This window comes from Pezoporus flaviventris, unplaced genomic scaffold, assembly GCF_033815535.1.
Source record: "Pezoporus flaviventris isolate CSIRO_AGI_PZ_B2104156 unplaced genomic scaffold, CSIRO_AGI_Pfla_v1 ptg000037l, whole genome shotgun sequence".
NCBI classification, from domain to species: Eukaryota; Metazoa; Chordata; class Aves; order Psittaciformes; family Psittacidae; genus Pezoporus; species Pezoporus flaviventris.
The window spans coordinates 5,311,604-5,330,973 of record NW_026892585.1 but is presented as its reverse complement, the minus strand read 5'-3'; the positions used below and the strand labels follow the sequence as shown (position 1 = coordinate 5,330,973).

General features: G+C 42.2%; 1 protein-coding gene across 4 annotated transcripts in view; it reads right to left on the bottom strand.

The window, feature by feature from the left end:
* Nucleotides 1-319: 319 nt before the first annotated feature.
* The window catches only part of ICE1 (interactor of little elongation complex ELL subunit 1), a 30,937-nt gene continuing 11,886 nt past the window's right edge, over nucleotides 320-19,370 (bottom strand). For 2 of the 4 annotated variants that reach the window (XM_061464578.1, XM_061464580.1), the window contains 8 exons: nucleotides 18,304-18,656; nucleotides 12,967-17,712; nucleotides 11,064-11,232; nucleotides 7,116-7,276; nucleotides 4,750-4,940; nucleotides 2,943-3,049; nucleotides 2,115-2,213; nucleotides 320-1,215 (listed from right to left, as the gene is read on the bottom strand). In XM_061464578.1, coding sequence (XP_061320562.1) covers nucleotides 1,034-1,215; nucleotides 2,115-2,213; nucleotides 2,943-3,049; nucleotides 4,750-4,940; nucleotides 7,116-7,276; nucleotides 11,064-11,232; nucleotides 12,967-17,712; nucleotides 18,304-18,656 — 6,008 coding nt within the window. In that variant the 3' untranslated portion in view covers nucleotides 320-1,033. Of the gene's footprint in view, nucleotides 1,216-2,114; nucleotides 2,214-2,942; nucleotides 3,050-4,749; nucleotides 4,941-7,115; nucleotides 7,277-11,063; nucleotides 11,233-12,966; nucleotides 17,713-18,303; nucleotides 18,657-19,370 lie in introns of those variants that run through there. The other 2 variants (XM_061464579.1, XM_061464581.1) reach the window with 2 other exon arrangements.

Genomic DNA, 19,370 nt, shown 5'->3' with positions numbered 1-19,370 from the left:
GTTTAAACACTCTAGGGATGCTGCTCACAGTCATTACGAAGGAAATTAAAGAACAAAAGAAACAACAGTGTGTCTACATACCACCACACAGAGGGATACGGGCTGGAGAGGTTATTCTCTTGCTGCGCTGCTCCCAGGCCCTAGGCACATCCCAGACATCAGCTGAAGACTGGCATAGAGAAACCACTCCAGTGTCATGGGCAGTTCATTCAGTGAAATGAGCTCACAGGTACCTTCCTCCTGCCCCTAAAACAGTACGTTTATAATCCAGAAACAGGAGTTCGTTCTGGGCAGTTTAAAAAGGCCAACGGGAACACAATGGTGTTTGCTTCTTTTATTACGAAAGGTACAAAACCACAGGGTGTAGTGAAGCGATCGTTAGAAATGTGAACTTTTGTTGAGCCAACTTTCTATTTACATACACAAAATTCCCCAAGTGGAACAATATCAAATGTGAGACACATTATCAGAATACCATATATACAGGTTCAGAGATTTAGTATCTCTGTTACTCTATACATGATTGTTACACAAAAAGTCAATTCCTATCTTTCTTACACAAGTATTTTAAATTAAGCTTATGAGGCTACTCAAGCAAAACAAAGCAGAATCTGGGCAAAGTTCTGCTATCAGTTACTTTATAAATACAATACAAAATGACAGAGCCAGATTTTCAGCCAGGCTCAATCTTCTGTTGCATCAAACATCCCATGCTCCAAACTGATGGAAGTAAAATAGCAAACTATTAGTAATCGTTATTGATATCAAACCAGATGTATCTCAGGAGCTGGAGACACACTGGTTCTCAGATTACTGATCAGTTATTAGGAAAAGCAAGTGTTTTTACCTATTTTTTGTACACCCCTCAAACAGAAAACCCAAATAAAATACTTGAGTTTGCTTTGTGTGATCAGACATTCTGTTAAAACAATCATAGTAAGAAAGGACCACAGCACATATTGTTTTTAACTGGGACCAACTACTTAGTAAAATAAGGCACTTCTTCCTTTAGTTCAGTCCGCTTCCCTAGACTTTAGTTTAGCTCCATTTTACACAGAGAAGTGATTTTAGCTATGCTACTCGTGACAGCAAAAGGGATGTTGTTAAGAACTGTTGCTCTCCAAGCGTGGATGGCCTCAACAATACCTTCTGGGTTGCTTGAAGCCAAGTCACACAGTGAATATATGGCTGCCAGCTGCACACCCCAGGGAACACCTGCAAAAAGTTAACACAAATCAAGTTTATAGAAACTTTGATATGCAATTAATGTTCCTGGGAAACGTGAACCTATAGATGAGTTCAAGAACTGGAATTAAAACACATCAACAATTGGGATGCTTAAATCCAGAAAGCAGTAAGATGACAACCTGCACACAAATACCTTAACACCTCATTTCATACTAGCAATTTCCAGTTTTCTGAATTCAGCAGGTTTTCAGTATTCAAAGGGCATAACAGATGCTCACATCTAGTGATTTTACTCTAGTTAAGGGTGATCAACTTTTCATAAAAGTCAGATTTACACAGTGTGAAACAGACATTTACCACTTGGAAGAACCTGAGACTGCAAGGAAGAAAAGCTATACAAGTGGTTCAAAACAACTCCCTAACATCAACCACTGCTTCACTGCAAAATGTGCTTAACCTCTGGAATAACTCAGCAATATAGATCTCTGCTGCCCTAATTGCCCTGCTTTGTCTCACTCAGGAATTCTGACTCTCTTGTTATCCTCTCTCAACACAACAATCTTGCTAAGAGCAAGCTTCTGCATGAGCTGCTCAGGTAACAAATTTGATAACTCTTTAAAGTTCTCTGAGGCAGTTTATATGCTGTTACATGAAGCAGTGTAATTCCAAGGTGGTTGAAACTATGTCAGATTTGCTCATGGTGTTAAACAAAAGGCAACATGTTTCATTATGAGCATACATGTTTCATTAACTTCAGAAGGGAAAGGGATTCAAACTGAGAGCTGTTTGTCCTGTTATGCACTAACATACAACTGCACAAGCAAGCTGCTTTGGCATTCGTGTCTCAATCTCTGCGTGTCCTTGTTTACACTGGCAAAGCTTCACACTGCAGATGTTACACTGAAGCTCTGCTAAATAAACATTACCTTCCTCTTTTGCCTGCTGTACAAACAGTCCAATTACAGAACTAATATTCTTCACTGCAGCAAGATATCCTTCCTTCAAACCTATCTGGCCCAATCGACCTGAAAGAAAAAAGAAAGGTTACTATGTGCCTGATATTCAGTCAACCTCCTAATTTTTAGATTGATGGATTGTTGAAGTATCAACAGAAAATTCAAATTTCAATGACAAAAATTATTCACTCCTGTTACCATGGTGTCTTGGGAACAACAGCTGTCCTGTTCCTTTTGTGACTAAAGACCCCAAGGCATTTTCCATCAGCTTGAACTCCTACAGGTTTACAATTTGTAAGTGTAAAACTCAAGGAATGCAGTTTCTCTTTGACAAACAATATTATATAGCCTATATACAGCAAACACCTATTGCAGCCCAAAGTTTATCTATTTACCTGAATGCCATCTAGATCCCAAATAAATGAATCTAACTTACAATTGCAAGAAGACATATTATGTTGCAAACAAACCCTTATATTATGCACTCTGCTATAAAGCATATGTAGTTACAATTTCATTTTAAAAACATAGAACATATTGGTATTTGTTATTTTGTAATGAAAGTAACATCAGAGAAACTTAAGTACCTGCTTTGCACAGGCTGACAAACAGAAAATATCTGCATGGGATTGTAAACTGTTTTTAAGGTGAAAATTGTTGAAAAATGTGAAAAAAAAATTAAAATCAAGATAAAAATAAAAAGTCCAAATACTTCAAGTCACTTTTGAGGCAGGCTGACACTTGCAAAAGACATACTTACACAAAGCAGATGCGCAACCAAGAATTTAGATTACTTACCAATTAGCCTGAGGATCAGTGCTGTAACACTGTCAGAAATGGACTGAGTGGTTTCAGGCCCCTTTCTCTTCTTTATCCATTTATCCATAGAAGGCCAAAGCACTTTGCTGTGAAAGGTAAGTGAATCTGGTAATCTGACACTGCATGAAGGGGCAGCACAATATTCATAGAACAGTTTGGGTTGGAAAGGACCTTAAGATCACCTAGTTCCAACCCCCTTGCCACGCTAAATCATATCACCCAAGGCCTCATCCAACCTGGCCTTGAACACTGCCAGGGATGGAGCATTCACAACCTCCCTGGGCAACCCATTCCAGTGCCTCACCACCCTAACAGGAAAGAATTTCCTCCTTATATCCAATCTAAACTTCCCCTGTTTAAGTTTGAACCCGTTACCCCTTGTCCTATCACTACAGTCCCTAATGAAGAGTCCCTCCCCAGCATCCCTATATTCATACAATAATGAATGCAAACGGTTCTTCTGTTTACCATCGGTTGCATTTTTAATTCATATTCTTGGGGAATTCAAAATATTCCAAGTATCCACAAATATGAGTTATTTAAAGGTTTTAAACCCAAAGAATCAAAGCTAACTTTCTGAGGGAATCATTCCTGTTCTGAATTGCATTCCTGTTCATCTTGTATTCATTTCCCTGCAACACCTGATCACTACCTCAAGTCAAGAACTTACTCTATTGACTTCATATATATATCTGAAGTTGCGTTACTTTCAATCGTTATGCTAAGATGTTATGTGAGCTTTCTGTATGACTGAAAATTCACAGTTCGCATGTTACAGGTAGGATCTGATGCTTGTTTTTAAACCTGAAAGGACCCGAGAGAAGGCTTTTCTGATCCTCAAAATGATGCTAATAGACCTAGTTACCGATTACCAGCCCAGCTCCACACAATCAACTCTGTATGGCTTTAGTTAAACTGCAATACCTTTCACTGAAGCGAATTTGTATTAATTTTAAAAGTCTCTCAGTAAAAATAACTTCTTTACTACTTGAAAGCATGGAACGTGTATAAAAAACTTGATGATTCTGAGCTATTTACATTTATTTTAAACTCAGTGATTATATTATGCTAGAATTAAACAAATGCCGTATCTCTGGAGATTCTGCTGGGTTGTGGAACCTTTACATGGAAAACAAGGGGCTGTCAGATCAGTGTAGGTATCAAATATCAGTGTTGGTATAAAAATGAAGTGTTTCAAACCAAGTTAAGTATGGTGGCAGTCCATGCACTGCATTACAGGATTCAAAGAATATTTAAGACATTGAATCTAAGCATGACAAGGATTTTAGAATTAAAATGAGACTGAAATCAGGATAGTATGCTAAAGGCTGTGGTTACATTTCATGTAACACATGCAAAGTTCCACCCTCATTTTCTTGGGGGGGGAGGGGGGGAGGGGGAAAGAGAATTCAACCATTAAGTTTAGAGGAAGACAGTCAATCGTTTTATTTCGTTGACAAAAAATCCATCTCAGAATCTTTCCCAATCGTCCACTGGTAGCTATTTTAGAAACAATTCTTAATATTCAAATGGTTCAAACAGGGTTAATTTCTTGTACCAGTACCATTTCCTCATTGATCACTCGTTCCATCTTAAAACAAGGAACACAAACAGAGGAGTCTAGGTTTCATCAGATTAAACCACGCTCATTTTTAAATACCTATGCAATATTATGTGAAAAGCTAAGTCAATGTCTCAAATTTGGGGGGAAAAAAAAGCCCACCACCAAGCCAACCACAAAAATCCTACACAGGAAAACATCCGAAAGAGCTGCTTGCCACAATACCTTATAACATTGTCATGTGTCCAGTCCCACTTCAAGTGAGAGCAAAGTAGATCAACAGCAAATATGTACTGCCAAGCATCTTCACTCAGATCTTCTCCATATTGCTCACTTGGTTGAAATTCTACTTTTGGACATGACTGCATTTCTAAAAGCAGGTTTGAGACCATAATCCCAGCATCTAAAGAGGAACTCTGGAATTTTAGAAGGTGATTATCTTAATGCATGAAAAGTCACCAACCCAGAACCAAACTCTTTACATAGATTTGATTCTAACTGTCCACAGCATCTTTATACCATAAATTCAACTTTGGGTTTGACTTAACACAAACAAAACCAGTGCATAAACCAAAATCAAGTAACTGGTATTTTTCTTGATGCTTTTTCTAAAAGGAGAGTTTAAGGGGAATAAAAACCCAGACAACAAAACCCCAAAACCCTACACACCCACTCTCTTCACTCCTCCTTCAATTTGGGGATGTTTTGGGGTTTTAAAATGATTTGCTGATGCTGGGATTTGTTACTGTTTATTGTTCATTAAGAGCTAATTTCCAAGCACCAATATTCAGTAGTTAAGGTAGTAATAACTACTAAAACGTGCCATGTGAATCAGTTCTAATTCAGTAGATAACACAAGCAAGAAAATTTAAAAACAAGCATCTTCTGAGTATCTGAATTAGTAAGGAAAAAGTCTTACGTTTATCACATAAACATGCTCAGTACAAAAGCTCATAGCATTGGCAAGTTCTGCAGCACTGCAAGTCACTAAAATGGCATACTTAGACCAAGAAATGAATACCCATTCCACATGAGCTTTACTTTCCTAAGTAGAATAACCTTTTCATGAAATTATGTGTATAACAGATCGCCGATCACAATCCACTTGAAATTTGTCCCTTATTTCCACCTAAGTAAAAAAATACTACAGATAGCATGATGTCATCTGAGGAACTTCTCCCCGGATATTGCTGCTTTCATATTTCATAGAGATTCATAAAGGCAGGGAGTGCAAATACACCGAATTAGGTTTTTCAGGAACATCTACTGAGAGATACTTGTGTGCATCTTTATTGGCATGAGATCGAAAGCTGCAACCTAATAGAACAGAGAATACACATTCTTTGCTAAACGCGGACTACAGTACAGCATAACTCTGAATAGCAGAGCTTAACGCTACACCGCAGCTGTAATTTAATCAAAAAGGAAACATACACAAGTTCATGCCCCACTGTAAACCTGCACCAAGTCAGGAGGTTTACAGGGGCTGTAATTCCAGTGGTACCAGATTAAATCCAGGGCTGGTTTTAGATCTAAAAAAAAAAACCCAAAATCATCATGCTTTTTCCAGTGGGTACACCACCTAAAAGCTGTGCTGACAGCAGTAAGCCTAACTGCCACACCCAGGGCAGTTGTGGAGCAGCATGTTATGATAGGGAACAGATGAGCTATCAGTCAAGATTATTTTGTTCACTCGATACTTACAGAACTACAGCACTTCCACAAAGCAAGCTTGGCATTAATAGGAGGTTTTCAAAACTACTGGGGCCCTGGCCTTCAAGCAAAGAAGCCTGTTACATAAACTCTTCCTCCAGACACAAAGTACCTCTGGCTAGAGCACCTCTGCATGATAGAAATTTGCTTCTACTGATACCAAATGTGTTGCGATTTTTCCTCTTTGCAACACCCCTTCCAGGATGGCAATATGTGCCTGATGAAAACTGACCAATTACATTATTTGGCAACAGGCTCAGAGACTTGAAGCCAAATCTCAGAAGTCCTTTGGTCCTTGACATTACTCATCCTTCTTTCGCCATCACTACAGTTTTGTACTGATCATGCCAACTACTTATAAAATTTGTTGGGTGATTTTGTCTGGTGATAAATGGGTATTTAGTCTTTTCTCTACAGAAGGATCATAAGTAAAAAGAGATAGGCTCATTGTGAAATTAGCTGTGATAAATAATTACCTATTACACAGAGAACAAGGAAAGAGAGACAAGCCAGATACATACTAAAAAAACCCTCCAACAAAACAAAGAAAACCACCTCAAGGAATATCAAAGCCACAGTTCAGAGTGACAGAATTCCCTAGACCAAGAACACTCTGGTCAAAGTTTAAAAACAGTCTTTACTTTTAATGTTTAATAGAGAAATTAGTATTTAATATGGAAAACGAGAACAAGTATTGTGTTCTAGTAGGGTGTAGACAACCACAGGAAAAGCCCTGAAAGCAACATCAGCTGTGCAGTTGTACAGACTCCATGGCAGATTCATAGGGTACCTTCATACCCTTCATCAGAAGTAAGCTGCTTGAGTGGATTAAAGTACAACCAATGCAGACAGATACTGACAGTGAAAGCAGATGTTACCTGTTCCCAGCTGAGATAAGCACTCAAGCAGGTCAGCATCTCCTCGCTTGCCCTCTGCCTGAGAACTAATTGCATAGCTTTGCTAATTGCACTTTGGAAGATGAATATGTCAGACCATACATTTGTGATAAATAAAATCAATTTCTCTGAGTCTGGAAAGTCTAAGGGGAAATAAAAAGAGAGAACAAAGTAAGTTGTTAGCATTTAAAAACAAAACCCTATTATACTCAGGCATTAAAAGCTATTACATCCTTTAGGAAGTTAACCAGGAGAGGCACAGAAGGCATGTAACAACTGCAGCTCAGGGAAGGGGAGTCATACTGGTACATCTCAGTCTGAGATTAAATAAGGAAAGAATACCCAAGAAAAAAAATCCTCCCCTTAAGCCATCCTCCCCTTGTAATTTCACTCTTTTTTAGGGGGAAAAAACCTGAAAGGAGAACAGATCAAAAAAAGGATGGACAAGGAGTCAAGAGAAGAGATGATGCAAGTCTTAATGAGGTAGTACTGGCTGGTTTATAGTCAACTTGGCAACTGTGTAGCTGGCACATAGCTCACACTTGTGTTGCTGTAGTTCTAATGGGAATTAATATGTGAAACTACATGAAAGAGAAAACCCCAAAATGAATACATTGGAATCAAATCAAACAAAACAAATCAACCCTTGAGATGGGTTTACAGCTGTTCACACTCAAAAAATACAGATGAAACTGGATGAGCTTTAAGGCTCCTTCCAACCCAACCCATTCTATGGTAGCAACAATAAAACCATAGAACCACCGCTACAGGAATTTATTCACAGTATCACAGTATGTTAGAGATTGGAAGGGACCTCGAAAGATCATCTAGTCCAATCCCCCTGCTGGAGCAGGAACACCTAGATAATGTTACACAGGAATGCGTCCAGGCGGGTTTTGAATGTCTCCAGGGAAGGAGACTCCACAACCTCCCTGGGCAGCCTGTTCCAGTGTTCCGTCACCCTCACTGAGAAGAAGTTTCTTCTCAAGTTTAAGTGGAACCTCTTGTGTTCCAGTTTGTACCCATTACCCCTTGTCCTATCATTGTTTGCCACTGAGTAGAGCCTGGCTCCGTCCTCGTGACACTCCCCCTTTATATATTTATAGACACTGATAAGGTCACCCCTCAGTCTCCTCTTCTCCAAACTATAGAGACCCAGCTCCCTCAGTCTTTCCTCATAAGGGAGATGCTCCACTCCCTTAATCATCTTAGTTGCCCTGCGCTGGACTCTCTCCAGCAGCTCCCTGTCCTTCTTGAACTGAGGGGCCCAGAACTGGACACAATACTCCAGATGTGGTCTCACCAGGGCAGAGTAGAGGGGAAGGAGGACCTCTCTCGACCTACTAACCACCGCCCTTCTAATACACCCCAGGATGCCATTGGCCTTCTTAGCCACAAGGGCACAGTGTTGGCTCATGGTCATCCTGTCGTCCACTAGGACCCCCAGGTCCCTCTCCCCTACACTGCTCTCTAACAGGTCATTCCCCAACCTATACTGGAACCTGGAGTTGTTCCTGCCCAGATGCAGGACTCTACACTTTCCCTTGTTATATTTCATCAAGTTACTCCCTGCCCAACTCTCCAGCCTATCCAGGTCTCGCTGGATGGCAGCACAGCCTTCTGGCGTATCAGCCACTCCTCCCAGCTTAGTGTCATCAGCAAACTTGCTGATAGTACACTCAATTCCCTCATCTAAATCATTGATGAATATATTAAATAATACCGGTCCCAGTACTGACCCTTGAGGCACTCCACTAGTCACAGGCCTCCAACTAGACTCAGCCCCATAGACTACAACTCTCTGGCTTCTCTCCTTCAGCCAGTTCGCAGTCCACCTCACTACCTGATCATCCAGTCCACACTTCCTCATTTTAGCCGTGAGGATGCTGTGGGAGACTGTGTCAAATGCTTTGCTGAAGTCAAGGTAGACCACATCCACCGCTCTGCCATCATCCATCCACTGTGTTATTTCCTCATAAAAGGCTAAGAGATTGGTCAAACATGATTTCCCCCTGGTGAAGCCATGTTGACTGCCCCTCATAACCTTCTTATCCTTGATATGCCTTAAGATGGTACCAAGGATAAGGTGTTCCATCACTTTCCCAGGGATGGAGGTGAGGCTGACCGGCCTATAGTTACCCGGGTTCTCCTTCTTGCCCTTTTTGAAGACTGGAGTGACATTTGCTTTCCTCCAGTCCTCAGGCACCTCTCCCGTTTCCCAAGACTTGGTAAAGATGATGGAGAGTGGTCTAGCAATGACTTCCGCCAGTTCCCTCAGCACCCGCGGGTGCATCCCATCTGGACCCATGGATTTATGGATGTCCAGATTGCTCAACTGGTCTCTAACCCATTCCTCGTCGACTAAGGCAAACCGCTCCGTCGACCTGACTTCATCTAAGGTCTCAGGGGTACAGGGCTCTTCAGGACTGCCCGCAGCAGAGTAGACAGAGACAAAGAAGGCATTCAGTAACTCTGCCATCTCTTTATCTTCTGTCACCAGGGCACCCATCCCGTTCATCAGTGGGCCTACATTGCCTCTGGTGTTAGTTTTGTCTGCCATGTATTTAAAAAAGCTCTTTTTGCTGTCCTTGACCCTTCTTGCCAGGTTTAATTCTAAGGATGCCTTAGTCCTCCTAGCTGCCTTCCTACATCCTCTAGCAGCAGCCTTATATTCCTCCCAAGTGGCCAGCCCCTCCTTCCATGACCTGTAAACTCTCCTCTTCCACTTGAGCATACCCAGCAATTCCCTATTTAGCCACGCAGGTCTCTTGGCCCTCCTCCTTGACTTCCTACGTGTCGGGATGCTCCGATCTTGAGCACGGAAAAAGTAGTCCTTGAATGTCAACCAACTATCTTGGGCCCCTTTACCTTCAAGCAGCCCTGCCCATGGGATTTCCCCTAGCAATTGCTTGAAAAGGCCAAAGTTTGCCCTGCTAAAGTCCAGGGTTGCAATTCTACTTGGTATTCTACTAGTCCTGCCACACAAGATCCTGAACTCCACCATCTCGTGGTCGCTGCAACCAAGGCAGCCCTCAACCCTTACTGCTTCAACCAGATCCTCCTTGTTAGTGAGGATGAGATCCAGCAGCGCTCCTCTCCTGGTCGGCTCATCCACCATTTGCAGGAGGAAGTTATCATCCATACACTGGAGGAACCTCCTGGACTGTGGCTGGGTTGCCGAGTGGTCCTTCCAGCAAACATCAGGGAAGTTAAAATCCCCCACAACGACCACGGCCTGTGACTGTGAGGCCGCTCTCAGCTGCCTGTAGAAGGCCTCGTCAACTTCCTCACCCTGATCCGGTGGTCTGTAACAGACACCTACAACAGTATCCCCCCTGCCAGCCTGCCCCTTAATTCTCACCCACAGACTCTCAACTCGCTCATCATCTGTCCCTGGACAGAACTCGGTGCACTGTAGTTCCTCCCGCACATAAAGAGCAACCCCACCACCCCGCCTGGCTGGCCTGTCTTTCCTGAAAAGGACATAGCCTTCCATGACTATATTCCAGTCATGTGAGCTGTCCCACCACGTCTCTGTAATTGCCACCAGATCATAATCTCCTGACTTAACACAGGTTTCCAACTCCTCCTGCTTATTTCCCATGCTGCGCGCATTGGTGTACAGGCATTTCAGGGAGCGAGCTGAGCACACCGATTTCACCCTAGGATTGTAGGAGGCCTCCCAGTCTTCATTAATTCTGGAGCGCTGCCCCACTGGGGCAAGCCCAGCTACAACCCCATCCCCCTTCGAATCTAGTTTAAAGCTCTCCAAATGAGCCCTGCTAATTCGTGCCCCAGCATCCTTTTCCCTCTGTGAGACAAACCTTTCTCACTTGTCATTGTCCAGACTGGTGCCCTATAAAACCAGCCGTTATCAAAGAATCCACACACAGCATATGGAAGATACAAGAGCACTGTGCCATACTATACCTTCTTTAAGCAGGCTATAGCAGAAAAGGCGAGCTCTTTCCAGGTCTCCCAACTGTCGACAAATTCCTGTATAGACTCGACACAGAGCCTGATTGAAACTGTAATTTGTGGCATTCTTCTGAGCCTTGAGTTTATTGAGAATAGCATGCAGCAAGGACTCTGCTAACTGCTGTAAGGCACAAAAAAGATTGTTTGACTGTTATATACTTGAGAATATTTGATACCATTACAGTGGTATGACAAGTAAAAAGAAGTACTATCTTACTTGCAAGAACACTGTTTGCACACATATAAGAAAGCAGAAAAGTACATCAGATGTGACCAGCAGAAGAAAAAAGAGTGAGGAGCAACTTCCCAGAATAAACATGCCTTAAACAGATGCAGAATGAGACTACTACTGTTTAAATTGTTTAGTTATGTGACTAAAAGCTATCTTCCTTAAACAAAAAGTGAGGAGAGGAATAATGAGAGGTAGAGGAACCCCAACAACCTAATGAAGCACCATGACTTGGCTACTCCCAGAGAACATTGTCCAGATGTGAGACTTAGTATTTAATCAACAGCAGAGTCTCTCCCCAGATCCCTTACACATCCCTTACACACTGCAGGAGGTGGAGAAGGGGTGTTATTGTTGTGGAACTCAGTGCAAGATGTAAGGAAGGAGAATACTGGGATTGTGCAAGACTTACTATAGGACTTTTAGTGGGGCAGCTAGAACTGGGGAGCAGAACGAGAGGCTCAGGGGCCAGGTGCTGGAGAGGCCACAGGTTTGCAGTGGGTAGCTGCAGACACCAGGCAGTCTGAGCGTTGGCTTCCTGAGGAACCAGAAGGTCCAAGCCAGCTACCTGAAAGACCAGGGGTCTGAGGGTCAGATGCAGGCAAGACTGTATGTCTGGACCAGCTACTGAAGGGATGTGTGTGTACTTCTGGGTCTGTAAGTCTGTCAGATCATGAGATAAGAGGGGAGAACAGAAGTCACCTACCGGGTATACCGAGTGTCTAACTGTTAGCTACTGGAGGGATCCATACTGTCTGTATGTGTGTATGTGTGTACATATATATACATATATATATATATGTGTATATGTATGTATTTTCCACTAACAGGTTTTCAATCCTGATCAACCAGAGAAGGGAACAACATTAGGCACATATAGTGTCCACGTGTGCCTATTAGGAATACGTACTCAGCCTTGCTACAGGCTGGACCTGGAAACATAAAGCTGTTGCAGCCTTGCTTCTATGAAGTTACCAGATTGGGCAACTCCTAACAAAGATGACCTGAGAAGTTGGTAGCAGCTTCTGTGGAGAACTTAATTACATTCAAGAATTGAAACAGGGCAGAACGCTGCCAAGCATCACTTGGTGAATTGCTCTGGTGCAGAGCACAAATTACCTATGAGAAAGATGGCATTTAAAGTGAATTTTTTTAAACACTGATGCTAAGCAAGTTCTGAGACACAAACCAATGAAAGGTTTTTCCACTGAAATTCATTTGAGCAATGTGACGTAGAATAATAAAGATGGAATGAAAGCGTGCCACTATTGTATATATACTGCAGTATATAGGTAATTGAAGCTCACACTTCTAGAGGAACTCCTTTTACAATTGTTAATGCTATCCACTACAAAAAATGCTGCAAAACCAAAGTGGTTCATGCATGCATCAGAAGAGCAAATGCATTTACAAATGCAGTTTTGCACCTTGGACACCTCTGAACGGTAATTTCTTGTGAGGTTGTATGTTTTCTTAAGTTTTACGAGTTTAGATGTCTGGTAACCTTTCAAGACTACACTTTGCCCCTGCAGATTGCCTGAAAATTGAGAATTCAAGTATTACATGCTTATAACCTTTTCATCTGCACAGAAATCATTATTAAAACACAAGAACCATGCTACTTACCTTGTTTTTTACACCAAATTCATAGACGATTTCTTTCTCTTCATCTCTCATTACTGGAATCTTTGAGATATTGCCAACATACACATGACCTTTAATAACTGGTAACAAGTCAAAACAGGACTCGGCAATTCTCTTCAATGCCAAAGAAACTTTCTGACAGTCAGTATCAACAGCTTTCTTTAGTGGTAGTGATGCTTCTGAGCTGGAACCATGCACCGAGTCACTGGTTTCAGAGTTTTTCTCATGGAAAGCCTCCTGCGTTCCAGAGGTTGTATCTTTAGTGTTTCCTATAGCAGCAATATCATCGGGCTCCAGCTTTGGTGGTTCACTGTCCAGCCTCAGTCTCTTCGCGCTTCTTGGCATAGATAATGGCAATAGGGTCCGTTTTCCAAGATGATTTGATGAGCTTGAGAACAGCTGCTGATTTTGCCCATCTTTCTCTTGGTCTTTGCTACTGTTGAACTTCAAATTGCCCCCAGTTTTAACAAAAGCAGTTGATGTAGATGCAATTGCTTTGAACCCACCAATTTGAGCCACAGGTCCCGGCAAACTTTGGCTGTCTGAAAAAGCACATCGGTTAAGGTGTATGTTGCCTTTGAGGATGTTTAGTGTCCTTGCCCTTGCAGACAGCTCTGGGTACATGGTGTCCAGTATTTTCACTGAGTTCTCCTGAGGGGGAGCTGGAGCAGCACCATCAGCTGCCAACAGAGGAAACCTTCCTGGGACTGGAAGCGCATGCTTTGGAATGGAAGTACAGAATTTCAGGGGTGAGGAGCGAATCCTTCTGCCTAATGCCATTTCTGAGGGTGAGGGAGGAGAAAACAAAAGAGCAGATTTTACTGGTGGCGTATCTGTTAACGGAGACATGAGAGGAGGAATGGGAGTTTCACGCAACGGCGATATCAGGTCATCAAGAGGGGAAAGCAAAGAGGATCGACCAGTAGAAGACATTGCTGGGGACACAGTACAAGTGGCTTTTGGAGGAGTATCCATCAAAGGCAGGAGCAAGGGGGGCAGAGGAGGACCTATCTCTTGCCTAATTTTATTTATAGTCTCGGGTGAGCATTTTTTTGGCACAGAAGTATCAGCATTTGCAAGAACTGCCTGAGTGACTTTGAGAGTCTTTGTTTTCCTTTTACCTTGAGACAGCCTCTTTGATACCTTGGCACACATGGCTTGGGCAGCTGCCTTGGTTGAAGCAGTCAAGACTTCAGATGGTTCTTGCTCTTTACACTTCAACCTGTTTCTCTTTTTGAGAGCATCACCCACACAAGATTCTGACTTTAGCATACATGGCTTCTCAAATACCGGGTTTTGTGGCTCAGAAGGCTGCCTAACTTTGTGACAATTGCACTCTACATCACACAAGGCTGGATCTGGAAGAGACTTGACAAATGTATTTCTTCTACTGCTACCATTTAGGATAACATCAGTGTTGTTTTCTCCTGTGCTGCAAGAACTGGAAGTCTGACTACGATTATATTCTTCAGACACTGAGACCCCCATATCAACACTGTGTAGTAGATTTTGCTCTACCTTTGGCTGACATTTTTCAGCATCATTTTCTTCCAAGAAATTGCCAAGTGCTAACATTCTTGTATTTAATCCACTGGTTTTTACCATTTCTGAGAATCTGCTTAACGCCTGGGATACTGGTAATCCATTTTGTGAAGCATTTGGCATCAGAGGGCTTTCTTTCGATGTCCCAGTTTTTAACAGGCCTCCCTCACTGTCACTGATGCATTCAGCTCTGTTAGAGTCTACCACACATTCACTGGCACCCTCAGCACTGTCAAAGGTTACCAATACAGACTCTTTTGTCCAGAAGGCTAAGTCTTTAGGATTACCCTCCCCAGCCACAATTGACAACTCATTTGAGGTATCTGGAGAGCTGTTTGTTTCACAGTGTGTATCCATATCCACCACAGTGTCTGCTGTTAGCTCTCCAACTGTCACAGGGCTTCCTGGGTGCATTGCTGAATGAAGTTCAGATCCTTGGCAGTCGGTGTCAACAGTCTCATCACTGGTTTCCAGAGCACACTCTGCAAGCCTCCTGGAAGCTCTGGGTTCCTCTCTGACCATGGGAACACATTCAGAACATTTCACATCTCTGTGTTTCTGTACAGAACAGTCTTTCCCTTCAGATTCATTGCTCTGTTCTGGCCCATCAAAATCAGGTTTAGACATTTTTATGGCATTTTCCCCACATGCCTCAAAACCATTCAGTTCTTTGCTTTCCCCTCGCGCTGTTACTGAACCAGCTCTAGAAGGATCTGTTGTAACCTCCAGTGTAGAAGTCCTGCATCCTGATTCTTGACATTCAAACTTCTGAGGAGGAAAAGTAGTCTTATCAGAAGAGTCTGTGCGCAGGAGCTGCAATTTAACAGGGGCAGGAGGTTCTTTATCTACTGTCTGTTCCTTCTCATCTGGTATTTTCATTTCATTTTGGTGTATGTATACCCTCTCAAGGCAGCCCAGTTCTTTGCACATGATGTCTTTTTCAGCAGATAGGATCTCTGCACTCTCTTCCAAGCTCTCTGAAGAACACTTACACGCACTGTCCATAACATGATTTTTCTCTCCTCTGTTTTCCCATGTATGGGAAGAAGCAGCAGCCATTTCTGTCACATTAGTTTCAACAAAACTCTCAACTTGCTGAAGATTGAAACTGAGATCAAGAGGCACTGTGGATCCCAAGCCAGCTCCCACTTGCACAGGAGCATCTGTTTCTTCAGCATTTATACAGCCCATCTCAGCAGACAAAGCCAAGCCACTATTAAAGTCCATTTCTGAAGCAGGCTGGCAGATTATCTGTGAAACATTATTTGTCTTCACAACATTCCCTTCCCGGTTAAATGAACTGGAAGACACCAGCTCCTTGCTTTGTTTGTTTATTTCCCCTTTGATCTCATCACATTTAATATTTTCAGTTCCCAAGAACCGATTCAGAGGTTTTGCAAACTGTGCCTCAGAAGGAAGATTACTTTTTGCTAAAACAGATTCAGTGGTATCCACTCTTTCTAACAGCTCACCGCTTCCCTCTCCAAAATCTTCTGGACTAACTTTGACTTCAGTGTCTTGAGATTCAAACACTCCAGAGTTTTGTGTTTTGGACAACCCGTGTTCTAATGCACTACACAGGTTTTCAGGTTGGTTTATTTCACCTTGTATTTCTGGAAAATCTAACACAGAGGATTCATGCTTGGCTACACTGCTTTCAGCCCCAGTAACACATGCTGTGCTTGACAGTGCAAGTGTACTTCCCAACTCTGACTTCCCTTCTGATAAATTCCTACCATCATCTTCCTGGTGTGGTTTGCCTTTTAAATATCCCCCCTCCTTCATATGCACTGATTTCCCATTTTCTGCTCTGTGGAGTAGCTCTGATGATTCAGCTGTTTCTGGAATGCTTTCTCTGTTAGATTCCATGGCTAGTGCAGTAGTCTCAGGTCTGGTTCTATTCCTGTCTTCAGTTTTGAGCTGCTCATCTTTTGGAAAGGCTGACAAAGCAGTCCCCTCCATACCTACATGTTTGTCCGTGTCATCCATAGACAATACGTTTCCAATTCCTTCAACAGGAGATACAGGTAAGCAACATCCGGAGACTTTAAGAGTCTCTGGATCACATTCTCTGTCTGCTTCATCTTTTACTGCTTGCACACACTGTCTTTCCAGTATCTCTTCACTGTCGTGTTTTATTTCAGAGCACTCAAAGTGTACAGAGATCTCATCAGCTCCAGTATCTGCCTCAGTCTCTATAATTATTCCCTCCCCATCACGCTGTATCATCAGGTCTTTAGGACACTCTGCTGCACAGAAGGATTTTGAACTACTGGAATCAAACACTACATTTTCAGAGAGCTCTGTCTCACTATTTGCCTCTGCACAGGGTCCTTTCATCTGTATTGCAGCTGGTACTTCTGCTCCATTTTTCACTTCTTCTGTATTTTCCCCTACATCACTTGCCATATTAGTTACTTTGATTACATTTTTTGATTCATTTTCCACCACTTCATTCTGTATCAACACATCAGATTTCTCCTCAGAATCTTCTCTTTGAAGCACAATGCACTCCTCAGATGGCACGTGAGGCACATTTTGGGGAACACATACTACCCTGGGAGCTCCTATCTCTCCTGATAATCCATCTCTTTCTCCTTTCATTAATTCACCAGGCTCTTCACATGCACCCTCGTCAACAACAGCTCTGATTAAGGTTACATTCTCCTCTGTTTGCTTTACCTCACTACATTTTTCCATCTTATTCTGAGGCTTGAAACTCTGTAACATAAAACCAGCTGAAGAACCTTGCTCTTCACAGTGCATGTCCTCACTATCTCCTTTCTGTTCTCTGATGGCTTCCAGTTCATGTGCTGTTACTTCAGTTAGTTCTCTCTTTTCAGCTTCCATGTTCTCAGATTTCTCCTCCAAACAATCATCGTTAGTTTTCATGTTTGTAATTAAAGTAGCACCTTCAGCTTGCTTTGTTTCAGCATCCCCCTCCTCTCTGCTTGACATCTTTGGACTGATATGAACATTATTTTCATTCCAACTCAGGTTTTGGGAGACTTCTGCATCAGGACCATGCTCACATGATTTGCTCTGACTGTTACACTCCTCATTGAAGCTCAATGCATTACAACTCTGAGGATGAACTCGATCTTCTTGTAAAATATCCTCCGCTGCAGAAGCACTGCAATCAACTTCGTCATCACTGGAACCTGTGTCTTCTCCAAACAATGCATCCTTTAATAAAAAAAACAAAGTTAATATTCCAAAGCCTGCTACCAGCTTTAAGATCTGCTTTTCTAAACAAATACACTGGTGGCCCTGCCATGCAGTGATTTTGAGAGATTAAAGCTGATCAACAGAACTACATCCTTCTCCATCACCATTCTTCATATCAAATGGGCAGTACCACTCCAAAAAGTCAGAGACATCTTTACCTACCTACTTGCATTCTAAGATTACTGGAAAACAACAGTTGAACAGGTTCCCCTTGACTTTCAAGCTATGGAATTTTGCCATGGAAACCACACTTACACCCAACAGGAGTTGGGACTGTAAGTCTGCAACACTGGAAATGACAGCAGTTGAGACAAGTGTGACTTTGTTTTACATGTACTTCTGAAAAGTATGGTTTATCCCCTTCCACATGCAGTATGCTAGAAGGTAAGAACTATCCATATGGATCTAAACACTCATACAGAGGCTCTTCCAGTGCATGAGTAACTAATACTGATACTCAAAAAATAAAAAAGCCCAGGAATATCAAATCATTTTTGCAGTAATTACACAACCAAGTTAGTTCCAAGTAAGACACATCCTGAAACTCACCTCTGGTGGTGGTGGTGAAAACTGCACTGGAGAAAGCAGAGCAGGGAGAGGCCTGACCCAATCCAATATATCCATCAAATTTCCACCTGGGCCCTTTTGCTCCTGATCAGAGAAGTCTGAACTGCTGTGTGCCCCATCTGTCTGTATCATCACATCTTCAGTTTTACCCTCACCACTGTGCAGACATTCTTCAGTAGTCCTGTTCTCAATGCAGTCACCTCCAAAAGGCTCAGTACTCACTTGAAGGTTCATGGCTGTTACAGGAGTTTGCTTGCCAGGACTTTCCAGTGAAGAACACCAAGACAGCATTTTCCCATCGCATTTCCTGATCTTTTGGTGGATTTGCACAGTTTCTAAGACACAAGAAGATTGTTAAGAATTTTTTCCCCTCCCACTTTTCTCTATAGAGATAATACATGATAGTAATAAGAATGCATTAGCATCTTTTCAAGTGATGTTCCCATAGATCAGTAATAAGAAGCACTTAATGTCACTTTCAGAAATACTTTCCCTACAGAATTCAGATGCTGTTATCCACAACCAGTTCTTTCTTCATGAGAAAGCTGTATGTATGTGCAAAGAGCTCCCTCCTAAACTAACTTCTGACTTGGATCATTAAGATGATTCTTCTCAATTTTTCTTATCAGGAAGAACCATACTGGACAGGACTGAAGGGCCATACTGCTCAATGGTTTATTTCCGTTTTAGCCCAGTAACTGATGTTCAGGAAAAGCAGGACAAGCATTCAGTGACATTCCCTGCTCAGGCTGCAATTCTCAGCTTAAAGTAACCTGCAGCTTCGAGCCAGCTTGCAGGCCAGTTACAATTACACCCTGCCACAAACACAGTTAGGGAATTCTTAGCTATATTCCTAGTTTTATGATGCAACAGGCATAGGCTTTTGAAGTGTTTGTTCTTTAAATTTCAATACTGAGTCTAATCATACAAGATTTTGTCTTTAATGATGTGACTTAAAGCTGTACTCTTACAAACCCCACAACACATCTATGCACAAAGGAGTTTGAACCACTAAGACAAAGCAAGATAATGTCAACTATACCAGTTTT